We start from the raw sequence: 26841 nt of genomic DNA, 5'->3' as shown, positions 1-26841 counted from the left end.
CTGTAAATTATAGCTCCTAGTATATCAAATCATACTTTAGAAATCTCGTTGAAATATGTATTTCTAGGATGAGAATTAGAAAGTCTCTTAGAAAAGGAACCAATGAAATAGTAAACAATAGATGCTAGCACTTATATTCTTTATTAACAATGTTGTCTTAGACATTTTGCACATAGAGATAATGTTCTGGCTTACATTTTAAAAGGTTGTTGAGTTGGACATTAGGTGACCGCTTATAAGTATATAGCAATAGTCCAGGAGAGAGATCACTGTGGCTTGGACTGGTGGTAGGGATGGAGATAAGGAAAAGTGATTACAATCCTATATAATAAAACCCTAATATGCAAATCGACCAAATGGTGGAACGACCAGTACTAAGATGTTCACTGACCAATAGGGGGCAGACACTCAATGCAGGAGCTGCCCCCTGGTGTTCAGTGCACTGCCACAGGGGGAGCGCCACTCAGCCAGAAGCTGGGCTCATGGCTGGTGAGCGCAGCAGCGGTGGTGGGAGCCTCTCCTGCCTCCACTGTAGGCAGGCGATAAGGAGCAAGGGATCCCAGACTGTGAGAGCCCTGGACTTTGAGAGGAATGTCTGACTGCAAGCTTAGGCCTGATCCCCCCCGGGGGAAACCCTCGAGGGGTCCCAGACTGCAAGAGGGCACAGGCCAGGCTGAGGGAACCCCCCCCCCCCCAAATGCACGAATTTTGTGCACCGGGCCTCTAGTATGGGTATATTTTTGAGGCTACAATCCTACAAAATTTATTATGGATTGGATGTATGAGAAAAGGCATGAAACATGATGATTCCTAGGTTTGGGTCTGAGCAAAGGACAAAGTAAAAGTTGTTTCGTTAACCACTGAAGAATTTTATAAAATTATACATGTGATAGTAATAGTATTCTGTAATCAATTTTGGTGGAAAGAAAGAACTAATTCTCAGTTAAATGCCAGACTGTAGGAAAGTGCTTTTATCCTGTGGAACATCATAGAGAGGGTATTTCCTAAGGCCATGAAAAGAAAGTTTCATGGTACCGAGAGCATTACTTAGCATATGTTCTGTGTCGAGTCTCTCCGGGTCTATACTAACAGAGGAAATAAGTTCAGAATATCTGGAGAGCCTGTATTATATATCCCTCTGGCCATCTGCAAAGCCTATTGATTTGTTTAGCCAGGCTTTTGAAGAAATATTGACAAGTACCTAAGATGGAGCTCCCTATGTTACTAGCTAACTATAAACCAATTTCCTGAACAAAAGGCTAAGTAAAGTTTGTAATCATGAAATCTGAGGAGTTTCTTTAACTGTAGCAACAAATATCTAACATCTATGGCACCTTTTTTACTTGCTGGGTTTTGTGCAATTAATTAGTGTTATTCAATTAACTTCTCACAGGGACCCTTGGAAGTAGGTTTGAGTATTTTCTTCTTTGTACAGATGAGTTCTCTGAAACTCTGAGAAGTTGAGTGTTTTCCGTAAAGACAGAGTAGCGGTGTAGGTTTAATTTGGACTTACATCTGTGGGCCAACAGCAGGCTGGGGTCCTAAATATTCCCTCTGTTAATGTTTTAGGAGGCAAACTTAATTAAAAATCCAACATCTTTTCTTGGGAGTGAGCTGAGCACACAGTGCCAGAAACTCTTATATAGTAATTTTAGTTTGGCTCATTCACACAGTGATGTAATTGAGAAGATGGTTGCTGTAATATTTTAGTGTGAAAAATAGCTATGAGACTATTTCAGTTAAGACTACATTTAATGTTTTATAAGGCAATTTCTGATTGCAAGTAATTGCAGATACATGTATGGGTAACTAGATAAAGTGATGTTGTAAATTAAAATTTAGGGGCATCTTCTAAAAATAACTTGGTTTGAGAATAAATCAATTAACTGAGCCAGTTATATATTAGGATTCTTAGTTTAGATAAAAAAAAAAAAAAAAAAAGGTTTTGCACAGGAAAAATGTTTCAGTTAAATTTTCCCTTCAATATTTATCTAAGAAAATTGTTTAAATAATTTTTATATTGGACATTAATTATGTGGTAGCACAGTAAAACATGTTATATATATTTATATATAAACATATATAACAAACATATGTAACATGTAAACATTAATATATTTACATAAAATGTATACATGTATTTATATTTATATGCATATAAAATATACACTATGTTAATTACATTAACATATTTTCTTGGAAGTTTAGTTATTAAAACTTTGTTTAAAGATAATGTAGTAACATACTACTACTAAGTATTGTAATTTTCAGATATTTTTTTTTAAATATATTTTATTGATTTTTTTACAGAGAGGAAGGGAGAGAGATAGAGAGTCAGAAACATCAATTAGAGAGAAACATCGATCAGCCGCCTCCTGCACACCCCCTACTGGGGATATGCACGCAACCCAGGTACATGCCCCTGACCAGAATCGAACCTGTGACCTTTCAGTCCGCAGGCCGACGCTCTATCCACTGAGCCAAACCGGTTTCGGCATAAGTTTCAGATCTTATAAAATAAAACAATAACCCCTAAGTGAAAATTTAATTTTTTTATATTTTATTGATTTTTTACAGAGAGGAAGGGAGAGGGTTAGAGACTTAGAAACATCAATGAGAGAGAAACATCGATCAGCTGCCTTCTGCACACCTGCTACTGGGGATATGCCCGCAACCAAGGTACATGCCCTTGACCAGAATCGAACCTGGGACCCTTGAGTCTGCAGGCCGATGCTCTATCCACTGAGCCAAACCGGTTAGGGCTAATTTTCATTTTTTATAATTATTATACTAATTCATTTGCACTGCATTTGCTTCTCAATCAATCAAATGCAGTTATTTGTTTTGAAACAGTTTGTCATAATCAAATATTAATCTGCTATGCATTTGATTGAAGTGCTTGTATTTTATATTGATATATTGCTTCCAAGAATTTAGGTTCAAGGCAAATTTAAATGACTGGATTTTTCTATAATACAAAGTTTTATCAAACTCTATCATGAGCAACCCTGCAACTTCAAACAGAATGCAAAATTCATGATCAACACAATTTCAGAGTCTAGTAGGACCAATTAGAGTAGGACTAGCAGTGATGGCGAACCTTTTGAGCTCGGCGTGTCAGCATTTTGAAAAACCCTAACTTAACTCTGGTGCCGTGTCACATATAGAAATTTTTTGATATTTGCAACTGTATTAAAACAAAGACTTATATTTTTGATATTTATTTTATATATTTAAATGCCATTTAACTAAGAAAAATCAACCAAAAAAATGAGTTTGTGTGTCACCTCTGACACGCATGTCATAGGTTCTCCATCACTGGTAGGGAAATTGGACAAATGTTGCTACCATGAGAGAATTAGAAACATGACCCAGGCTTTGGTACACCTGGACCTTAAAATGAAATATGCATACTAGTTCTAATGCGATGGAAATAGACGCAGGCAAACTTCAGCAAGTGGAACTTTATTGGAAGGCTGTTGAGTGCAGACAATATCAATAAAGGGATGGAAAACAGGCTGGGAGATAGTCAAGAACAAGGGCAGCTGCAGAGGCCTGTGAAGCAGCAGCAGGTATAGGTGGGTATGCCGTTTCTGTCCGGTGTACCTCCAGTGCATGACTTCCCACCCTTTAAAAATTGTGAGTCTTTTCCCTGGCTGATGTGGCTCCGGTGGTTGGTCCACTACACCAAAAGGTGGCGGATTCAGTTCCTGATCAGGGCACATACCCAGGTTGCGGGTTCAATCCCTGGGAAGCAACTGATCAATGTTTCTCTCTCACATGGATGTTTCTCTCTTTCTTCTCTGTAAATCAAAAACCAACAAAAAAAATTTAAAAAGAAAAATATTCTTTGACTCAAGAACCAAATTTCAGAGAAAATGAAAGGGCCTGCTCTGAGTCACATGCAGCCTTTGATGGCATAGGATGATGGCAGGAGGGGACCACTGATTAAAATCCTACTAGATGTGACTGTTGGAGACAAAGCTAATGCTTCAAATTAGGGAAAGAGTATAAATGCTTCGCAGCTAAAAAGCTACAAAGTCCACTTGGGAAATGGAGGCATCAGTGCCTTTTTTATCTATGCCTTCTTTTCGTGGATCTTATAAGAATTAAGTACAATTTTGTGGTACAGAGAGCACAGTCCCAACCAGGTAACTATCCATGAAGGAAACAGCACCGTGTTTCCCATTTGCTAACCAGTAGTTCACAGGATGACATTTTGTTAACAGAACGGATGGTGAGGAATTGATGATGACTTCCTTGTTATTATTGTCTCCATTGGGGAAAAAAAATAGAACTTATTTTATAGCGTGTTTGAACAATTTTGAATTAAGCAGTTCTGACCAGAATTCACACAGATTGATGAAGAGAAAAGCAGCTTATGCAATCGGAAACTCTGCAACTCCACGGTTGTTTCACTGTGGGAATAGGAAATCAAGGAAAGGGAATAGTGAATAATCTTTTGTTTTATATGTACAGTTTGCTCAAAATCTTTGTATATTACCTGCTGTGACTGGTAATATGCAGACTCATTTAATAAGACTAAGTAGTGTTTCTGAAGCCCAATTATTAAGTTCATCTGCGTGTGCACTCTGGCCAAAAATTGCACAAGCAGGGGTTTGCGGTAAAGAAAGGAGTTAGTTTATTAGAATTGGCCAAACTGGATCTGGGCTAGCTCATGCATTGAAAGACACAACTTCCCAATGACACAGAGGTTATAGGTAATATAGGGAAAAATCAGGAGAAGTGGATTAGGGGTTTAGGGTACTGTTAGGAGCTGATTGGTCAGAGGTCAGATAAGGGTAATACATAATTTATTCAGGTGTTAAGAACAACTCCAAGATCAGCTTCTGTGTCCAAAACCAATTTCAAGGAGAGCTTGCTAAAGGGGCCATTCCACGTTAGTGCTAGGGAGCTGAAACATAACTTAGATCAAGATGTTATCTTTAGTACCGCAGATGGGATTCAGTGGTTGAGGGTCAACAGATGAACCAGGAGGTCACAGTTCTATTCCCAGTCAAGGCATACTGGTATGTCCAGGTTGTGGGCTTGGTTCCCAGTAGGGGGCATGTAGGAGGCAGCTGATCACTGATTCATTGATGTTTCTATCTCTCTCTCCCTCCCTCTGTCATAAATCAATAAAAAACATTTTTAAAAAGATGTCATCTTTAGCCTGCCAAGGGCTAATACCTGTGACCATTAGTCAGAATGGGGCTATCTGCTGCCAAAGGGGTCAGAGAGGGTGAGTGACTAAGGTCAGATCAGTGAAGTGTGCTGAGAGAGAAAGAAAAAAAATTATAGTTTCAAAACTACAGTTTAAATAAACTCAGAATTATGAGGACCCTCGGGTTCCCTGGGAGCATGAGAAACAATTTCCTTTAGCTATCTGCTTGTACCATGGGTCAAATAAAAACAAATCTGGATTTTTTAGAAGAAAAGAAGCTTTATTTAAAAGATTAATCGGGGAACCTGGGGGAGGGAGACTATTGTAATAGGGAGAGCTCCTGCCAGCACTTAAAGGTTAGGCAGAAAAGGGCTTTTCTTTTATAGGGAGGAGTAAACAAGGCTCGAGAAAACCTGTATGGGCAAGCAGGAGGATCACGCAGATCAGAGAATGTTTTACCTTGACCTCACTGCTATGGGAGGGGCCTTTGAGGGGGGTGGGGGGCGTGGAATGCTGCCTCAGGCTAAGGGTGGGTCATTGTTTAGTCAGGAAGCAGAGAGACTTAACCAGGGTTAGGCTAACAAGAATTTGTTCTGATTGATCTGTGAGGACAAAAAATTCAACTAATCACTTCTGAAGTAAAGAATGGGTTTTGCAGGATCTGTGCCTGGCTTTGTCCTGGGTAAACAAAGGGGCCTCCAGGAGTCTTTATGAGCCTTATATAAGCCAGGGAGGGAAAGGCTCTTCTTCACAGTAACACTTTCCTGGAGCATAAGGTGTGTGGGGGGAGATACTTCTTAACCCTTGCTATTTTTGAGGAGCACAGTAATTAGTAAAATTCAATACTGACGAGAATAAAAGGGAGTATTGTGTGAACATGTATTTTATATTTCCAGGAAGGTAATTAGAGTATTACTCTATTAGAGGTCTTCAAATATTATGTTTTTTATGGCAGGTATTAAACTAGCGGTTCTCAACCTGTGGGTCGCGACCCCTTTGGGGGTTGAATGACCCTTTCACAGGGGTCGCCTAAGACCATCGGAAAACACATATATAATTACATATTGTTTTTGTGATTAATCACGATGCTTATTTATGTTCAATTTTTAACAATGAAAATACATCCTGCATATCAGATATTTACATTATGATTCATAACAGTAGCAAAATTACAGTTATGAAGTAGCAACGACAATAATTTTATGGTTGGGGGTCAGCACAACATGAGGAACTGTATTAAAGGGTCGCGGCATTAGGAAGGTTGAGAACCACTGTATTAAACCATAGAGCAATAATGATAGTATAAAATATAGACCCCCATGTCCATCCTAATCTAAAACAGAGCCCTACATTATTCTTAATTTTTTTTAAATTATGTTAGGGCCCTAGCCAGTTTTGCTTAGTGGATAGAGCATCGGCCTGCTGACTGAAGGGTTCCAGGTTCAATTCCGGTCAAGGGCACATGCCTGGGTTGTGGGCTCGATCCCCAGTAGGGGGCGTGCAGGAGGCAGCCAATCAATGATTCTCTGTCATCATTGATGTTTTTATTTCTCTCTCTCTCCTTCTCCTTTCCTCTCTGAAATCAATAAAAATATATTTTAAAAAAATTATGTTAGGTACATCTCCAAAAACAGTTATTCTATAAATACAATGTGAGGGGGAGAGAAGGTGACTTAAAGATTGTAGAAGAGAATCACTCAGAGCTCTATTAGCAGAAGTTTGTATTTGAAAATGCCAGGCTTGGGGAGTTTCCCAAGGCCCGTGGGAAAAGAGGGCAGAATGTTTTATGGGACTTTAGCAGAAGATTGGCTGAAGTTGAACTAGTTTTGAGAATTTATGGATTAGCAGCCACTGGCTAGTCTGGGAAATCAATGTGGTGCAGGGGAGCAGGTAGAGGTCAAGGTCATGTGCAAGTAGGGTCTAGAATATGTGTGGGCCACAGTGGAAAATTTTTGATTTTTTAGGAACTTTGGCAGAATATTGTATTTAATAAACATGTCTCTGTTGTTACTATTGCTACTTTTGCATTGTAATGGAATGCATTTTTCTCCACATTAAAGACCTAAAATTTTATCAGTGTTTACGGAAGCCAGTGGTGATGCATAACCGCTACTCTTTTGAGATGTTAGCCAGCTGTAACACCATATTATCTAAAACTTGATACCACTGCCACCATAAAACTTCCCCTCAAGTGCAAAACACTGGGCTTCACAAAAAAACAATTCAGGTAGTTCAAGGTAACTGAGATGAAGCAGAGAGGGAATTTGTCCTCCATATTCAATACAACAGATGATAGGAAGAAGCAGCCTGAATTCTGTAAAGACCTTACCCTCTTTTAAGAACATCTATGCTCAGATACACATTTCAAGAAAGATAATAAAGCATCATATATTAATCTCTATGCTTTCGTTTCTCCTTTATGTTTTCCTTTAAACAAAGAATGATCTTTAAAAGTTGAATGAATTAGAAATGGGAGAAATATATAAATGCAAAAATTAGGCTAAATTAATAATTATTATTATATTGTATGGAACAATTACTGTGTGCTAAAAACTCTGCATAAATTTCAGAGTAAAAGGTTTCACTTATTTAATGCACACAATGATGCCATGCAGTTGATGATTTCTTCATTTTTTACTTAAGGAAACAGAGTTTAAGAGCTGAAAATTACTTGCCTAAGGTTATGCTGTTGATAAGTAAAGGAGCTGAAAATTTAAGCCAGGCCTCTGCACTCTTTATCACTATGTTATTGCTATCTGTGCCTATAAAATGTCAGGAGTATAGTGTAGTTTGACTTCAAGCCCTCTCTTATTTTTAAGTGAGCATAAGTCTTCAAGAAAAGAACCCTGAAGCCCTAACCAGTTTGGCTCAGTGGATAGAGCATCGGCCTGTGGACCAAGGGGTCCCAGGTTCGATTCCGATCAAGGGCATGTACCTTGGTTGCGGGCACATCCCCAGTGGGAGGTGTGCAGGAGGCAGCTGATCGATGTTTCTAACTCTATCCCTCTCACTTCCTCTCTGTAAAAAAAACAAAACAAACAAAAAAGAACCCTGAAACAGGCCGGATGATGTTAGATTAGTCCAGGTCTTGCAGTCATTCCTTTCTGGCTCAACTCCTAAGTAGTATTTGATGAATGGATTTACTCCTCCTACTTATTCCCACGTATTCTTTTGCTTATTCTTCAGTAAGAGTCTCATCACAAAGATACGGTGAGGCAGAGACCCCAGGTATGAGGTGGTGAGACAAAAGGAAAAGAATGATTGGTACTTCACCAAGAGAGACTTCAACCATGCTGTTTTATACAATTTTAAGACCAACAAACAAAGCATTTTGCTATTATTGGCAATAACCCACAATGTGCACATCATAGGCTTGTGTACAATGGTGCAGCCATTTCTTCCGAAGTTTAATATCTTGTTGTTCTTTTAATAGGGCAAATCAAGCACACACCAGATTCTAGGCAACATTATTTTATTTTATTTTTTTTGTAATGGAGCAGAAAGCAGGTCAATTTTGGCATCTGAAATAAAGATTATTTTTTGATATATCAGAGGAATTCAAAATTTTCCCCTCCCTACCCCAAAATGCCTTAGACTAGAGCATGAACTCCAAAAGGAGTGTTGAATCTATAGATAGTGTTTAAAAATATTTGTCATGTATGGTTGTTAAATTAATTCACATTTATGTGTATTAATATTTAAAATATGCATGCTAGTATTAACCTATAAGGATTAGTAATATAAAGTTTTTAATAAGGGAAAGATCATTAAGGAAATTGTGGTAACGTAAAAACAAATGCTCATATGGCAATAATTTTTACTTTCAATTAACATCAAGTTATGTAATTTTAAAATGTATTTTCTAAAAAAATTGCCTATAGCTTAACATTTTTTGTCATTTCTATTGAATATTACTGATTTCATACCCAATGATATATCTTTTAGTTGTTTGTATTCACCTAAACAGCTTCTGATACTGCCATACAATATTTTTATCTTAACCTGGTGAACTTGCCTTAGCAACATAACTCTACATTCTCCCATTCCTATAATCCCCTAAGGATCTTCATACCCTTAGGGAAAAAAGGTATCCTAGTCCTGCACCATATCATATAGCTATGTGCTGTACATCAGAAAACCTTATGGGAAGTGTAGTTTACCACATTAGCCATATGACCTCGGGAGTTCTAAGACCCCATGGCTCTTATAAAGCACAGACGGCTTTATTTGTACAACACAGGTGGCATTTCCCATGAGCTAAGTAAAAGCTCAAATGCTATCATAAATTCAAAAAGCCAAGACTTAAATAGGACATGGTTGGTGACCTCTTTCTATCTTACTCAGCTTCCAGCATCATTGTGAATTAAATGCTGAAAAAAATATAGAGAATTTTTTTTCAAGGGTTCATATTCAGTAAACATTAGCAAAAACGAGGCTGTCATCATTTTTCATTTACTAAATGTCATTTCAAGTTGAGAGTGATGTTTCCCCCCAGAAAGCTTGTCAGAATGTCATGTGCGGACTTGGTTTGATGTATAGGATTTTGGATCGCTATGTTCAGGAGCAAATTCCCGGTGCCAAAGTGGTGGTGGAGTCCATCGGTGCTCGCCGGCACGGAGATGCCTTTTCTCTGGAAGATTACAGCAAGTGCGACTTGACCGTCTATGCAATCGACCCTCAGACCAATAGAGCCATCGACAGAAAAGAGCTTTTTAAGTAAGTAATTTTATTGTCAGTAATAGTTGTCTGGTTACAATAGCACCCATAGATAATCCTGATTTAAAGCTATGAGTGTAAGTACTTGAAGTTTAAAATCCACCAAACTGTTGTTGAAAGTGAAGTCTAAGCAAAACTATTCCAAGACATACTACCTAGGGTCCTCACACCTGGAAGTGCTGAGGTCCAAGCATGGGACAGAGTGACCTCAGAGGGTCTTTTTTCCTTTTGGCATCAGAAGATCCCTTATACTTATGAACAAGTAGCCATTTACTGAGATCGGCTCACCTCAGCTCCCACTCTTGCTCCAGGGCCCCGGATGTTTAGGAAGCAAGTACAGATTCTTTCTTAAAGAGGCAGTTTGCCTTCAACATTATCAGTAGGTTTACATTTTAAGAACAAATCTTGCTTTCTTCAAGGTCTTACTGAACCAGCAAAAATTAGTATCTGACTTTTCCCTTGACTTGAGGTGGGGGGTTAATTACTTCCATCTAAGGCCATACTCTATGTTATATTTTATCCTGATGTGAATTTGAATATTTGAGTCATAAATCCTAAAAACAAAGAAAATATGGAATCTGAAACAAAATGCTACTTCATATTCTCCCATGGAAGTTATTACAGAACAGTTTAATGTTAACTTCTTCTTTAATCTAGTGACACCTAGTGTCCAACAGATTCTTAAAATGTAGTTCTTACCTAAATTAAAACACATTTTTAGTTGAAAAATATATATTGATATATGATATACATATATTCACATATTTTAGGTCTGTGTGTTCATAAATACACACACATTTCAATATTCATAATTTCAGAAATTATTTTTCTTTATATACACTAACCATATACAGAAATAATCTGCTTATACAAATTTGCAAATATATTCATATGTGGGTAAATTTATTTAGTAAATGTCTATCCATTTGTTTATTAAAACACATAAATTTAAAAATTAAGATGGTATTAAATACTATTTCATTGTTTCTAAAATAGGAGCAATGAAACTTTGTTGATGAAGAGATTTAAAATAAACTACATTCAGAACAGATTATATTAGTTTTAAAATAAAACTTACTAATTTTTTTTGAAAGAGCACATACAGTTTTAGCTTTCTTATATGCACCTTTCTTATATGTCCAGCCTGTTTAACACTAATCTCTCCAGTGGGTAAATGAGAGATGAAGAAGATGAGAAAGCTTGTCTATTCTACAAACCATGTTTAAAATATAGTATTTAACCATACTTTTACTTTAAAATAGAATCTGACTATCAAACTCTGATAAAGCTTCTTTCAGCTTCCTAAGCCCAGAAAAAATACTTAAATTTAGAATACTGAAAATTCAATTAGATGAACTAATTATTAGAATCTAGTTAAAATAATTATGTATTGTACAGATAAAACAGTGGTCTACCTGACTTGCTTTATTAAGCAAATCAACCTTATCCAAATGGATTGTGTGTGGGCAGAAGTGTTAACCATTGTCCATTCTATGAACCTGGTTTGGAGGCCCAGATTGTGTACCTACTAGGGAAATAGGCAGCTGCCCTCTCCTGTTTTGGTGTGAGTTTCTGTGAAGCACAGAGTACCTTCTCCTGCTCACCTTCCCTTTTATTTCTATAACAACATGTACATTACAACACCAGCAGCATCATGGTAAAATGCAGGGTAGACTGCTGGTGAACACATGGTGCTTTGAAAGCTGTCTCCCACACAAGTAAATGGAGAAGGAATACATGTTGGTACATGATCCATCTGTTGACTGAATCAGAAGACATGCAATTTGGTTTAGGAATTTATCTCATCGTAGGAACAGAGCAGTGATCAGTTAATATTGGCAAGATCCTGGGATGAGATGTGTTTGCCTCACCCGTTTAAGCAGCAACTAAGTAAACTGGATGAGAATAAAGAGAATGTCACATATCTTCATGATGTTGAATTTGACAGATCTATTTACTGTCTAGGATGAGTAAGCAGAGGGGAAAATGGGATCAGTAATAAATGCTGAAAAACAAAGAAAAGCAAATAATATACTGATGACTCGGAGACTATATATCTCTAGAAATATTCTCCTACTGGAACCATTGGAAATAATTTAACATTTTTTAGTGGAAAGCAAGATGGTAGGAGATTGTGAAATGATGTATGTATTTTACATGCCCCGAACCCTTCCCCTCTTTCTGCTAAAAGAACTGCAGGAGAGGATGGAGAGAATCACCCCTCTCCAACAACAGGCCAAGTGGAGTATGCCATTCCTCCCCTCACACTGACTGGGTTTGGGTTAGCACACATTCCAGGGAGAACCAATTCAATTATTTATTCAGAGATGAATGTAGTTTAAGGAGATAGTGGAATTCTTAGTCCTGAAATCAGAAAAAGTATAAAACAAAAGCCTGAAGTTTCTTGGGGCCAATTTTTTCACTTCAGGGAGAAAATCTAAAATCCACTGAGAGTCTGGATTCAACATTGCTGGAAAAGAGAAATCATCTGGAAAATAATTTGGCAACATGAAGTATATACATGAGAAGTTCATAGCATATTAACAAAAATGATAAAAATAATAAAGAGATCAAAATCTATTTAGAGGTCAATTAAGATACAACCTGATAATTCCAGGTTCCCTTGATATAAAAATTACAGTAGTTATTACAGAATTAAAAACTGAAAATATCGCCGAAACCGGTTTGGCTCAGTGGATGGAGCGTCGGCCTGCGGACTGAAAGGTCCCGGGTTCGATTCCGGGCAAGGGCATGTACCTGGGTTGCGGGCACATCCCCAGTAGGAGATGTGCAAGAGGCAGCTGATCGATGTTTCTCTCTCATCGATGTTTCTAACTCTCTATCTCTCTCCCTTCCTCTCTGTAAAAAATCAATAAAATATATTAAAAAAAAAAACCTGAAAATATAACTAAGAGATTTTATTCTATTACAGGAAAAATCAATGAAAAGGCTCTCAAGTGTCCTTCAAAAGTATCTAAATGTGCTTTAAAACCATTGAAACAGAAATAAAAATTACTGATTATAAAGGAATAAAATTAGATAAGTCTTACACATTCCACCTGCATGTAAAATATCAAAGACAAATCAAATTTATAAAATTTTCAGGGAAAATATTGATTCAAGAATAGTTTACCTAGGCAAGTTGTTTTGCACATATAAATCAAAAAGAAAAATATTGTAAATCAGATATGGGTTCAACAACAATCAACTCTTCTGGTAAAAAAATTAAAAATTTACCTAAATTGGTAAATAAACATCTTAAAAAATTAGCTGTTTTAGTGTAAAAAGACTGAGATCTTCCTTTAGGTGATTTGATATAAATGCAGGAATCCAAAAGAATTGTGATTTCTCAATGGATTCTGCACAATAGGGGTACAATTTTCTTTGCAGTTAATGGTCTTACTCTCCTTCTGACCTTTCTGTTTCTAATAAATAAAGTATTTCCTTTGAAATTACTTTAGATCTATACTTCATTTGGAATTTATTACTTTCTCTGATAAATGGTTGAAACAAAAAGTTTTAGCATTACATCCTATTCTAGTACTTGGAGCAATAGTTAAACCTTTATTACATTATTTTAGCATGTATAAAAATAACCTAGGTAAATTGCTATAGAGTATATTGTTTACCTACAAAAGCATATTTATAAAAAAATCCTAGTTGCTTTACATTATAGTAAGGAAATAAGTAAAAATAGGTGTAGCTTAAAACTAAAATTAAATTTTCTAATCCATTCGATTTATTAAATAGGGAAGACTAAGAAGCTACCCTGTGTAATTCATATGTGATGGCAGCCATCCCTCTATTTTTTTTCTATATGGAATCATTATGAGCAATGTATTAACTAGATTTAAAACCAGCATAATCACATTGTATTCAGAAAATTAGAATACAATGTGTCAAAAATATAAAATGTACAAGTTTGACATCTTTGATTACCACTTAATGGTGAAATGTGAACCCCTTTTCATTTATTTTTTCATATTTCTTTGTATTTTTTCACATTTTAAACCAAAGTATGCTATTTTGATATTAAGAAATATATTTCTAAATTACTATTTTTGCTTTGTATATTCTATATAAAATCACAATTATATAAAAATGTTTATTAATACTTTTTAAAAAAGGTTAGGTTTGAGTATACCAAAATGTTGGCTGTGGTTGTCTTTGCATTGTGAGCCTATGAACAATGTTGCTTTTTGAAATATTTTGTGTTTACCAATGTTCTATAGTAAGATATTTGACCTTTATTAATAAAAATAAAAAGTAAAATGCCTAAGACATGTTGTAGTTTTATGGCATTAAGGATACAAATGTTGCATTAATATTTTAAGATTTCTAAGAGACTTTTTTAATGTTCCCCAGGAATTTTGGGGGAGCAAAAGACACATAAAACAGCCTATTACAATACTAGAGGCCCAATGCACAAAATTCATGCAAGAGTAGGCTTTCCTTCCCCCGGCTGCTGGCACTGGCTTACCTCTGGCACCCAGGACCCGGGCTTCCCTTGCAGCCCCAGCTTCGTACTGAAGGTCATCCGGTCTAATTAGCATATTACACTTTTATTATTATAGATAAAATATGTAACAGAATTGTTCAACCTAATAAAATTAAGTAGCAATTATTCCTTGAGTCCTCTCCCAATACAATGCCCATAGTTGGAATTGCATTACTTAGAGGACCTGTTTGCCAGAACTAGTGGATTAAATTGACCACCGATTCTCGTCATTCTGATTACACTGATTACTACCTGTATTACTTATTGTCTTTCCTTTCTAAACAGAAAATACCTTTTAATTTGTTCACCTTTAGCCTTTGTTTTAGTTTGATATTTGAGTGTTGATATTTAAGATGGTGTGTGGAATACAAGTATATTTTAGTCTGAAGGCTTGAATTGGTGGTCTGATTTGTTTTGATAACTGTATAGCTTTGTGGTCTGCAGTAAATCAATAATGTGATGTTCAGTTTTACAGGATTATTCTAAGGACCCAAGGAAATAAAATGCTGGAATGTAATTTTAAGCTCTGCTATAAAATTTAGAATATTATGTTTTACTTGAGACCTGATGCATGAAATTCGTGCAAGAGTAGGCTTTCCTTCCCCCAGCTGCTGGCACTGGCTTCCCTCTGGTACCCAGGACCCGGGCTTCCCTCATAGACCCTGCTTCATCCAGAAGGACGTCTGGTCTAACAAGCATATTATGCTTTTATTATTATAGATTCCACCAGAATAACATAATAATGTTCATAATCTCAACATAGTGATATTAAGTTCAGTGATATTGATAATGACTTTTCCCAAGCCTGTAAGCATATTAAGCGTCATTATTATTAATAATGTTGATGTGTACATAGATATGTAATTACTCTTTTTTATTTCTCTTGCTTTTTATGTGTGTTTTTAATTCATAAGACTCTGAGTTTATGTTTCTTTTAAAAATATTAGATTTGCAAAAGATTTTATTTTAATATTATTTATTTTACTCTTTATTTAACAATAAAGATTCTTGGATGGCAAACTGCTCGATATCAATAAAGACTTTCAACCGCATTATGGGGAAGGAGGACGCATTCTGGAGATCCGGACTCCAGAGGCAGTGACCAGCATCAAGAAGCGAGGAGAAAGTCTAGGCTACACAGAAGGGGCCTTGCTGGCTCTGGCCTTCATCATTATCCTCTGCTGTATTCCTGCCGTCCTGGTGGTTTTGGTCAGCTACAGACAGTAAGTATTCATGGATGCTCAGTGTTCGGTGAGAATATTGGGAAATGGGTTAAGAAGAGAGATAGCCCTGTGGGTGCCACAAAATAAAACTAAATAAAAAAGAATAATACATCATATAAATTGTTGTTATAACAAACACTAAGAAATAATGGTAGAACTGCTATTCATCACTTAAAATACCTACAGGGAAAGTTCTTACATATTATTTTACCATTGTCTTTGTTCTTGAACACTGAGAATTTTCTTTTGAGTTAAATAAGAAAAGATCATCCCAATCTTCAAATTAAAAAGTATGCTCTACATCAAGCTGCTATAGGACTATTTTCAATCACAAAAGTAATGTGAAGAGCAAATATAACACTTAGGTTGATATATTGCAGTTCCATGCATCCTTAACAAATCAATTATTATGCCATATTTAAAGCCAATGAAAACACTTAATACTGGATAAATTGTTTTAAATTATTAAGCTATTAACCAAATGTTAATATTCATGTTAAATAAAGTTTACGTTGTAGCTACCGTGTTTTATTCAACTATTTCCAAAAGAACTTTGTTATATCTTACTAGCAATATTATCATTGAGAAAATTTTAATTTTTTTAAAATATATTTTATTGATTTTTTTACAGAGAGAAAGGAGGGGGGATAGAGAGTTAGAAACATCGATGAGGGAGAAACATCGATCATCTGCCTCCTGCATACCCCCTATTGGGGATGTGCCCACAACCAAGGTACATGCCCTTGACCAGAATCGAACCTGGGACCCTTGAGTCTGCAGGCCGATGCTCTATCCACTGAGCCAAACCGGTTAGGGCGAGAAAATTTTATTTGACACACAGTGCAATGATCATAAACTGGATATTAAACTCAGTGTCTGAAATTTTTTTAAAAATTAACATGCCTAATATTTGAACACTTGTAGATGCATTGTTTAATTATTTTTAGTTCAGTAATCAACTCAAAACTATGAATTAATTTTAGTTACTGCTTTTTTATAGATTAGCATAACAAAACAAAATGAGTTTGCACTGCTCATGTTTCAAAGTAAAATTCTATTTTTAAAAGTCTAACTTTTGGCCCTTCATATTCTGCTTATAGATAAGATTGGAATGAATGGGGTTTTTTTAATATCAAAATGTGTCTTTTAAATTCTCAATGCGTGAAAAATGAAGGAGCAAATATTTAAAAAGTGCCATGAATTCATGGCCCAGGAGTAGCAACTTTCAGGTTCTAAGTGAGGCCAAGAGTATAATCAGAGCTTGCTGACTAATTCTAGTCCTTTATTTTTTAATTAAATTTATTGGGTGACATCAGTTAATAAGATGATATAAGTTGCACGTGTATATTTCTATGATAGATGATCTGTATAATGTATTAAGTGCCCAGTACTCACAATCATCTTCTAACACTTATATTTAAACTCCTTTACCCTTTATTACTCCCAATCCCCTCCCTCTGCTGCTGTATCTGAGTTTCCATCTTATATCACACATGAGTGAAATCATATGGTTCTTAGCTTTTTATGACTTACTTATTTCACTTAGCATAATGTTCTCAAACTCCATGTTGTCACAAATGGCATCATTTCAACTTTTTCATGGATGAGTAGTATTCCATTGCAAATATGTACCACATCTTCTTGATTCAATCATTTATCAAAGGTTTCCATGTCTAGGCCACTGTGAATAACACTGCAGTGAATATAGGGGTGCATATATCTTCGTGAATAAATGTTTTCAAATTTTTCAGATACAAACCAGAAGAGGGTTTGCTGGGTCATATGGTACCTCTATTCTTAATTTTTTCAGGAACCTCTATAGTGGTTGTACCAGTTTACATTCCCACCAGGGTTCCTTTTTCTCCACACCCCCTCCAACACTTATTATTATTGTCTTATTGAATAGCCATTCTAAGAGGTGTGAGATGGTATCTCGTTGTAGTTTTGATTTGCATTTCCCTAATAGTGAAGTTGACCATCTTTTTTTATGTATCTGTTGGCTATTTGTATAGATTTTGGGGAAAAGTGTCTGTTCAAGTCCTCTGCCCATTTTTTAATTAGATTTAATGTTTGTTTGCTGTTGAGTTGTATGAGTTCTTTTATATATTCTGGATATCAGCCCCTTTTTGGGGTTGTTGGTTGCCTTTTGGTTTTCTTGGAAGTTTCTTTTGCTTTGCAGAAGCTTTTTAGTTTGATATAATCCCATTCATTTATTTTTGTTTTTACTTCCCTTGCCTTTTGGGTCAAATTCATAAAGTCTTTCTAAGATCAAGATTTATAAGTTTAGCACCCCATTTTTCCTTCTAATAACTTATTCAGATCTTATATAAAGTTCTTTGATATATTTTGGATTAACTTTTGTACATGGGGACAAACTGTAGACCAGTTTCATTTTTTTTGCATGTGGCTTTCCGATTTTCCCAGTACCATTTACTGAAGAGGCTTTCTTTTCTCCATTTTATTTTTGGCTTCTTTGTCAAAAATTATTTGCCCATATACATAGGTGCTTTATTTCTGGCTTATTATTGATAAAATGTTTTGTTCATTGATTTTGCGTCTGAGTTCATTAAACTGCCCATCTGTGTGGGGTTGGTATTTTTTGTTTGCTTTTTGTATCTTGTTTAGTTTTTTTTCTGGAACTCAATATTAAGTTATCTGTCATTTGAAGCACATATTTCCATGTCTTTAAATTTATTTTCTGGAGATTTTTCATTTTCTTAATGAGTTGCCTCATTACTTTGGTTATGCATGGTATTTGATGGGTTCCTTCTCTATCTAGACACCTATGTATGAGTGGCATTTCTCTAGTAGACTGATAAGAAGTCTTTCTATTGTTTTTCAGTAGATGATGTTGAACCACATGTTTTTGCACTTCTCTGCCTGTTCAGATCTCTGTCAAATGGTGGAAAATGACATGTGTTCCCTGGGGAGATGGGCGCTCTCCTGAGATACAGTCACCCAGGTCTTAGGGAACCAGCCTCACAGGGCATGCAATGGGCTATGAGGGTCCAAATCTGTAAAATCCCAGTGCTGTCCCTTGCAGCCATTATGTGTGGGTATGGACGGGGTGGGATGGGGGAACCCAGCACCTCTTTTGTTGCTTTTTCTTCCTAGCGGTGGCAATGAACAGACATCTGTGTCATCCCCTCTGTGCCTCCACCCGATTCTGGAATTAGCTGTAGGTTGTGCCCTTCGTTCAGGGAAAAGGTGTTGCTGTAGTACCAGTTCTTGTGTTTGGCAGATAATGTGCTCTGCAACCTGACACAGAGGGTGAAGGGAGCAAAGCTCTGGCAGGTTCATGGGAGGTGGCCAGGCTCCATAGCTTTTTCTGTCTGGAATGCCACTTTCAGACAACAGTGGTCACCCTTTGTGCTTCCTCTCTGCCTGGGTCACTGGGCTCAGCTGCAGCTAGGACTGCCCACTCCTGCAGGAATGCTCACTAAATCTCATCGTTCTTCCCAGCTGAAGGGGAGGGTCAACACAACCTGATTCCTCCCCTCTCCAGGCGGAGCCCGCAGTGAGCTCCACGCTGCAGGGCTGCATCCATGGCTCCTTGAGCCCCTCTCCCTTGCTGCCTCTCCAGTTGACTCCCACTTGCCCACCTTTATGTTTCAATGTGCAGATCTCTCAAGTGTTTGTGTGCTGAGCAGGGAATTCTTTGTTGAAACTTAAAGGGGAGAGACGAAGGGGATCTCTCACACCATTATTCCTCCGACTTCACTCCTCAACTGTCTCTATTCCTTTAGCAGTCTTCAAGCACAGTCCTAGTAAACCAAGGAGCTGATTATAAAGATCAGATCATTTTTAATATTTCCCTATCAAAGTTGAAATTCGCAAACCCATATTTTAATACAATTTTTCTTATTCAATTTAGTTCATTTCTTTGTTTTGTGTAATAAATATTTTAACAGTTTATATGACTATGACAGTAATATTAAAGTGCTCACCATTTTCACTTTCTGAATTGAAAGTTTCTGTACTATGTCATTAAATCTGTGTCAGAGTCTGACCAGTAAATTATTCATAATTTAGAATAAATCAAATATTAGAATATTATGAATGTAGTAGTTTTAATGTAACTTTCTCTCTTTTTCTTTTTACTCATTGCTTTCCCAAACAGGTTTAAAGTGTAAGTATGATGACTAATATATTGCTCATAATTTTATGTAATATGGAAAGAGAAACCCCAGAGAATACTTTAAAAGTAGTCAACCTACCCCAAACCATATTATATTTGTCTGCTTTGTATTTGTAGTAGGTATATGATTTTTAGTTCAAATTTCCTTGTGGTTTGTATACATAGAATTGAGCTGATTTTACACAATTAGATGTATCTGGAGGAAAGGTGAAAAAGTTTGCTCTGATAGCTTCTACCCTTGATATCTTGGTTTTGAGGAAGGAATTAGGAGTCAGTGTGCAGGAAGGTAAAAAAGAACAACTTTGCTCTAATGCAAGAATGACAGGCTTTCCTAGGTAGCTAAGGAATAAGAGCCAACCAAATCTCCCTCCTCTGTAAATGAATGTCAAAGATATTTCAAGTAATTTTAAATAAAATTATTCTTACTTAAATAGATGAAAGATAAAATCATATATCTTCTATCTGCATTATGAAAGAGATCCATTAAACAACTACCAATTAGCAATCACATTCTTATGTTTTGCTCTCTCCCTTTAATATTATCATTTAACTTTACAGATATTCCAAATGAATTCTACCCGTTATCGAGGGGTAAATATTTTCAAGAACTCTGAGGGAGTATTTGTGAATATCCTGCAATATTTGTAATTATATCAGTTTATAAGTTCAAATACTTGTACAAACAAAAGTTTTCTTTTGTTTTACTGGGTAGTTTCTCTGATAACTGTACATTATTATTAAAAGGTAGCCTATTGCTAAGCATATGATTTCTAAAATAGTTTTACAAAACCATGCTTACTTTACTAAAGACGCCAAGCCGAGTGCACCAAGACAGCACGCCTCCAAGCTGCGGCTGCTGCGATGCCCCCGCCCAAGCCCGCAGCTCCTGCCCCGGCCCCAGTGGCCGCACCCCCGGCACCACCACCTCCGGGTGCGCATCTCTATGAAGAAGTTGGGGACAGCACAATGTAAGTAGAACTCTCAGGGCCTTTTAGAAGTAAATGCGTTCTGACTGATGCTCTGTGGTGAGTATTTAGTTTCAATTTGATGTGAAAAAATGCAATTTGCAGTCTACTTTCTTAGATTTTTTAGAATGAAAAGTAATAACCAATGAATATTTTCAATATGAGGAGGCATTTGCAGATGAAAAGCTTAAACATTGTATTTAGGCTCAGATTCTGAAAGAAGTGTTTGTCATAGGAAATGAGAATACAGCACTATCATAATATAGTGTTTCCTGATTTGGTATCAAAAGCCAACTCCTGCTTGGTGACATAAAACAATTCTATTGTCTAAAGTCATAGACTTTTCTAACATACTATTTTACAATGTGATAGAATAGTTGAAATCTGAATTAAAGTAATTAAATATTAAATACCCAAATCACTTTAAGATTTTATCATATTCTTCTCAAAAGAGACTGTGATAGGTTAATATTTCCTCTACACTATTTGGAAACGCTAAGCAATATTAAATCATTATCTTTGAAAGAGACTTTTACGTTCTTTTTAAAAGACTACACAGGTCTTCCTATAAGGTTGCACACTCAAAACCTGATCCCATTGGAGATTTTTAATTTGACTATATTTTTTAAATTCAAGGGTAACTGTTTCTGGACACAAAGTGCAAAATAACCAAGGATATTATAAAATGTTGAGTATGATAAAATTAAATCCAGAAAACCTTTTATTAACTGGAATTGGTTCAAGTTGAGGTTCTTAAACACATTCTACTGTTACAATTTTAGCATTTACTAGTAGGAATAAAGCAAGCTTCAAATATTGTAAAATTTACCTTTTAATGGGAAAACCACTTTTAAACATTTACATCAATATTATTTGCCATATTAATACAATTACACAAGGTTATATTAAGAATAGTTTTTTAAATGTTAACTGTATTAATGTATGTATTTAATGCTAAAATTAAATTTAAAACATTTTAATGCTTGTCATTCTATTTCTAAAATAATAATAGAGGACTTATGCCTTAAATATAATTTTTTAATCATTTTTTTCATAAGTTGAAAATAATGGTCTCATTGGTGAATGTAGGAATTGAGCCAATATGATTTGATTAACCATCTTTCTCTAGCAAAAATGTTTAGAAACTAAAAAAAGATTTAGGTATAAATTTAAGTGTGTTTTATATGAAATTAGTAAGGGATATATATCCATTTTTATTTAACGAAAGCAGGTATACAATAACATCATCTGAAATCAATATAGTTTAATGGTAATAATTTTCAAATAGCAACACGTAAAGGCTGTTTTTATTTGAAAAATTATTGACATAGAGGATTTTACTATTCTAATATATATTTATTGAAGTATTTTAAGTTCTACAATTTAATTATCTTTAACCAATTTTTAAATTATCTATTCTAAACTTTGTACAGGGATTCTAATCATGTTACTAGAAAATGAATTATAGACAAATGTTTTTAAAACTATCAAAGGTCATTTCCTAGAAAAACTTCACAAAGTAATAACTTCATGCAGATTCAATAATTACTCTGTAATAGTCATTAACGGTACAGTGTTTGTATACTTTCTTTCTTCCAAAAAATACTGTGTCTTCTTTATAAATCAGGGGGGACCTATTTTTTAGGTAGAACATAGATGCAATTCTTAGAATCTCATTTAAATTTTCTGTTTTAGGAGTGAAATCATTCATGTTTAATAGAAGTGAATTTTACCTATGTTTACAAGATAGCTAGATATAATTTTATGTGATAAGACAACCAAGTAAATGCCATATGATTTTAATCTAAAACATTACATATTATTCTATTGAATAAATACAAAGAAAATAGAAAAACATGCATTTTCTTTTTTTGGATATACTTATTAAGTGCTTAAGTCTAGTTCCTGTTAGTATTTTCATAATCATTTCCAATTAACTATAGTTAAAACTTCTTTTTTTCTGTCACATGTTTTCTCTTTCTTACCTGTGGATACATAGGCATAAGTAAGTAAATAATATTATTCTAATTCAAAGGCATTAAAAAAGGATGCAAATAGATCAAGTACTGTTTTATTCTATTAACAGTAATCTTCATCTTTTATTGTGGAGCCATTTTCTTTAAATAGAAGTCATATCTTCCACACCTCATTCACTTTTGATATCTTGAAATCGCATGAGTTATCAAAGTAGTGTTTCCACTGATAGTACCTGTGTCTACTAAGAGGAGTTTCAAAGCTCTCCTTGCTTTTAATTTGTGATATATGTATTTTATCTTTCAATCAAGTGATATCATTATAAAGATAGTTTCTAAGAAAAATTAAATCAAGAACAGATCTACACAAAAACATCTGCTATATAATGTCAAACCCATTTTTTAAAAAGGACTTTTTAAAATTAAGTGTTTCCTGTCTGTTTAATTTGTTTAATCTATGTTGTCTGCACTTTCTAAATTATTCAGGTGGTCCTGGTACCCTAAGTCCACCTGTGAGAATCCTTCCTTGCAGTTTGTATCTTTATAAAGAGTCACAGTAACAACTTTGGCTTTATATATCATTGTATTGATTCACCCGTCATCTTAAGTTTTCAGTGTGGCTATTTTATTCAAAATATTTCCCTTTTAACTTCTTCTGTGTGGGGAAATAGTAAGCAATCACAAAAATAAATCTGTCACTCTGAACTTTTGAGCAAAGGGTCCCAATGTTTGACATCTGAGTGCCCTTTGACTTATTCAATTTCATTTATGATGAATAGCCACTATGACTCAGTTCCATATATGAGAAAATCTCCCAGTGATATCAAAACCATATTTTATTAACATAATTTTTTTCAGTAAAATGAGTCTTGACTAAAATTTGACCCAGGTCATGTTCAAAAGAAATATCAACAGCCCCTCTCTTATCTCTAAAATATATGTTTTTAAACTGATTAAGCAAAACTTAAGTAGAAGAAAATAATCTCTGTCAAGATTCTGATGTAAATTCAATTTCTCAATTGTGATTTTGAAATCTGCTGCAAGAGAAATTCTCTCATTTGTGCTTGGGGATTTTAATTCTCTTAATTGGGAGAATAGGAAAAACATTTCTGTATTCTCTTGCAGGGATTTTTCTCAGTAAAGGAAGTACTCTTAGCTCCAGGACAGAATTACTGAGATGAGAGATAATGGACAGTTATGAATCAGATACAGCCAGGGATCCTTTCCCCAAAACAGTTGGCTCTCAGCACCCTCGACCAAGGCAAAGGATATGCAACCATTAACCAAAATGCTAGTCTGCAATTTGGGGGAATTATGATTTATACATGAGAAAATGTTATGTGTGGTCATGGATACTTGGCTGTATCAAAATAATTGGGGGAAAAATCAGTCTACAGATTGATACATTTGGGAAAAAATGAATATTTCTTATGCTACTCACAGCTCTCAAGCTTTTCTGTCCTGTCTTTTTGAGAACAGGGACATGAAAGCAATGTTTTGCTTCAATAGATTAGTGTTATCTGGCATTTTATATTTTGAGGTAGTAATGAGAACCATAAAAACATCTTTCTCATGAAAGCTATGGCACAACCTGTTTCCTTACATTTCATTATCTTCTTTTCTTTCAAGTCTTTACCTTCTCTACCATTTCCAACAAAGCAGGGGAAATAAGTCAGTCTCAGAAGACAAGAAACATCAGCATGTGGCGATGCCTTTTTCTTCCAACACTGTTGAGGCTCACGAGCAGGCTTATGTAGAAGGATCACTAAAGAACAGCCAGCCCACACCTGCAAGAAAACTCACATTGATATCTGATGAGGATGCCTTAAATACCCACAGTACCCTTTATAAGGAAAATGTAGATCAAAGATCAACAAATTCAGACTTTTCACTAAGAACAGATTCTATAGGCTCTATTTTATCAAGAACTCAAGCCAAGAATGAGTCTCTGAGGGGCACACGAAAAAAGATTCAAAGGATATGGAATCAGACGTTCTGTTTACCTAAGAGACCAAAGTGGGAACTTCCCCATAGACCGGAAACCATAGCTCTGGATCAGTGGCCAAGCAACAGGCAGAAAGCGGGAAATGAAAGCACTGAAACGTATCCACACAAAAGAAGTAGCAGTAATCCCTTTCTTATAGCTGAAGATACAAGTGTAACAGAAAAAGAGGCAAGGCAAGGTGGATCACTGATCATGCAAGGAACAGAACAGTTGAAAGCTCTACCTTCAGACTCTTCATTTTCTTCTCCTTGGTCTCATTCCACATTCTCTACTCTGCCAACTGTCTCCAGAGCTGTGGAACTTAGATCAGAACCTAATGTCATCATTTCTCCTGCTGACTGTTCCTTGGAACTTTCTCCTTCGATGTCACGCGTTTTAAATGCTCCGCTCTTTAGGAGAGAGACACCCAGCTGTATGCTGACTATTGAAACCAAGAGGAACATTTTCGAAAATCCTCCCCATCCACCAAACATCTCTCCTCCTCCCTTTCCTCCACCCCTTCCTCCCCTCCCTCCTTCTCTTATTCTTACTCCTTTTCCTCTTTCCTGCCCTTCTTCTCCTCCTTCTAGTTCTCCTCCTATTCCTCCACTTCTTCCACTTTCTGTTCCCCCTTCTCCTTTCTCTAGTTCTTCTCCCCCTCCATCTCTTCTCCCTTCACATCCTTCTCTTCCTCCACCACCTCCCCCTTTTCCTTCTCCACTCCCTCCTTCAACTTCAAGTTTGTCCACTAAGTGTGTGTCTATACCAGCTGTTAAAAGCACTGTCAGTGTGACACCAGCCAAGGAAATACAGTCCTCTGGGGGACAGCTATCAACAACAACAGTGTGCAATGCAGATCCTCAAAGAGAACCAAAAGGAATCCTCAAACATGTGAAAAACTTAGCAGAACTTGAAAAGTCAGTCGCTAATATGTACAGTCATATAGAAAAAAACTACCCCCCAGCACACATTCCAAAACTTGAAATTAATTACCCTTCAGAGGTGACAAAAATGGAAATGACATCTGGACAAAACCAGGAGAATTTGCACAATATTGTCGAGGAATTTGAAAAACAATCTCACACTCAATCTACTTCACTGTAATGTTGCTTTTCCTGTTTTAACTGAACAACTCTTTTGAACATAGTCTTCGAGTGGAGGCAAATTTGAACATTAAAGAAGATTCCATTCTTTTCCCTAAACTCAATGCAATACTGTTTTTTCCTCACTTTTAATTTAAAATATTATTAACCTCATCATTACTAACTCATAGATTTACCTTAATTTTCTTAACTACGAAGTAGCATTATTTGTCTACATTTATTTAAAAAGTAAGTAATTTCAATCTATTTTTTTAATGGGACTGTATGGGCATGAAAGTTAGATATCCAGTTTAAAACAATGACTTGTTTATCATGTTAATGCAGTAACTTTTACTTTTCACCATAGTTTTATATGAGTGCTCCAAGAAAAAAGCAGATTGTTACAAAGAAGCTAAAAAATATCATAGGTTCTGTAATTTTCTTGAAACTTTTGCATTTGGTAAGAAGAAATACTACCAAATTAAATGTTATTTATCTTAAAACATAGGAGATGACAGACATTAAGGTATTCCAAAATAAAACCCAGGTGCTATAAGATGTAGTCATCTATTTTCTTATGAGAACATCCTTTACTCTGACTTGCTTTTATCTTACTAGTATGCTTATACATTTGATAAACCTTTTACTTTTTTTCAATTGCTGTCTTAGCTATTTATTTCTCATTGTGCTTTCTTTTTCCTTCTTTATAATGAAATAAATCTTGAGTTCTTGACTTTTGTAAGACATTTCATTGTTTCCACAGATGTTTAAAGTGCTCTTTAGTTTCGCTTGTCCACATTACATCATCTCTTTAATTATAATTTTATTATGAGGCTCCTTCAAAGAAAATATTTATCTCCTGTTTAATAAAGAAATTTGAATCAGATTCATCAAAAGAAGGTTAAGTAAATGTCTACGAATGAGTATTTAGAATGATTTTTGTATTTCACTGGTTAAAATTATATTTTTATTAATTTATCAATAATATAAAACCTGCTTATCTATTAAAATTTTAGAAGAGGGTATTATGGCATTATTCCTAACTACTATTGAGTCTATAGTATATAAAAAGTTTAAATAGAAATATATCTGGTGGAC

At 35.5% G+C, this 26841-nt stretch overlaps 1 protein-coding gene across 17 annotated transcripts in view; it reads left to right on the top strand.

Moving 5' to 3' along the window:
• The window catches only part of PCDH15 (protocadherin related 15), a 544558-nt gene that overhangs the window by 502993 nt on the left and 14724 nt on the right, over positions 1–26841 (top strand). For 4 of the 17 annotated variants that reach the window (XM_036336770.1, XM_036336774.1, XM_036336766.1 and 1 more), the window contains 6 exons: positions 9704–9880; positions 15383–15601; positions 19722–19730; positions 20549–20707; positions 22704–22709; positions 24307–25765. In XM_036336770.1, the coding sequence (XP_036192663.1) occupies positions 9704–9880; positions 15383–15601; positions 19722–19730; positions 20549–20707; positions 22704–22709; positions 24307–25765 (2029 nt within the window). Of the gene's footprint in view, positions 1–9703; positions 9881–15382; positions 15602–19721; positions 19731–20548; positions 20708–22703; positions 22710–24306; positions 25766–26841 lie in introns of those variants that run through there. The other 13 variants (XM_036336781.1, XM_036336779.1, XM_036336775.1 and 10 more) reach the window with 5 other exon arrangements.

The sequence above is a fragment of the Myotis myotis genome, unplaced genomic scaffold (genome assembly GCF_014108235.1).
Source record: "Myotis myotis isolate mMyoMyo1 unplaced genomic scaffold, mMyoMyo1.p scaffold_m19_p_15, whole genome shotgun sequence".
NCBI classification, from domain to species: Eukaryota; Metazoa; Chordata; class Mammalia; order Chiroptera; family Vespertilionidae; genus Myotis; species Myotis myotis.
The sequence above is the reverse complement of the archived record's forward strand: the minus strand, read 5'-3'. Positions and strand labels throughout refer to the sequence as shown.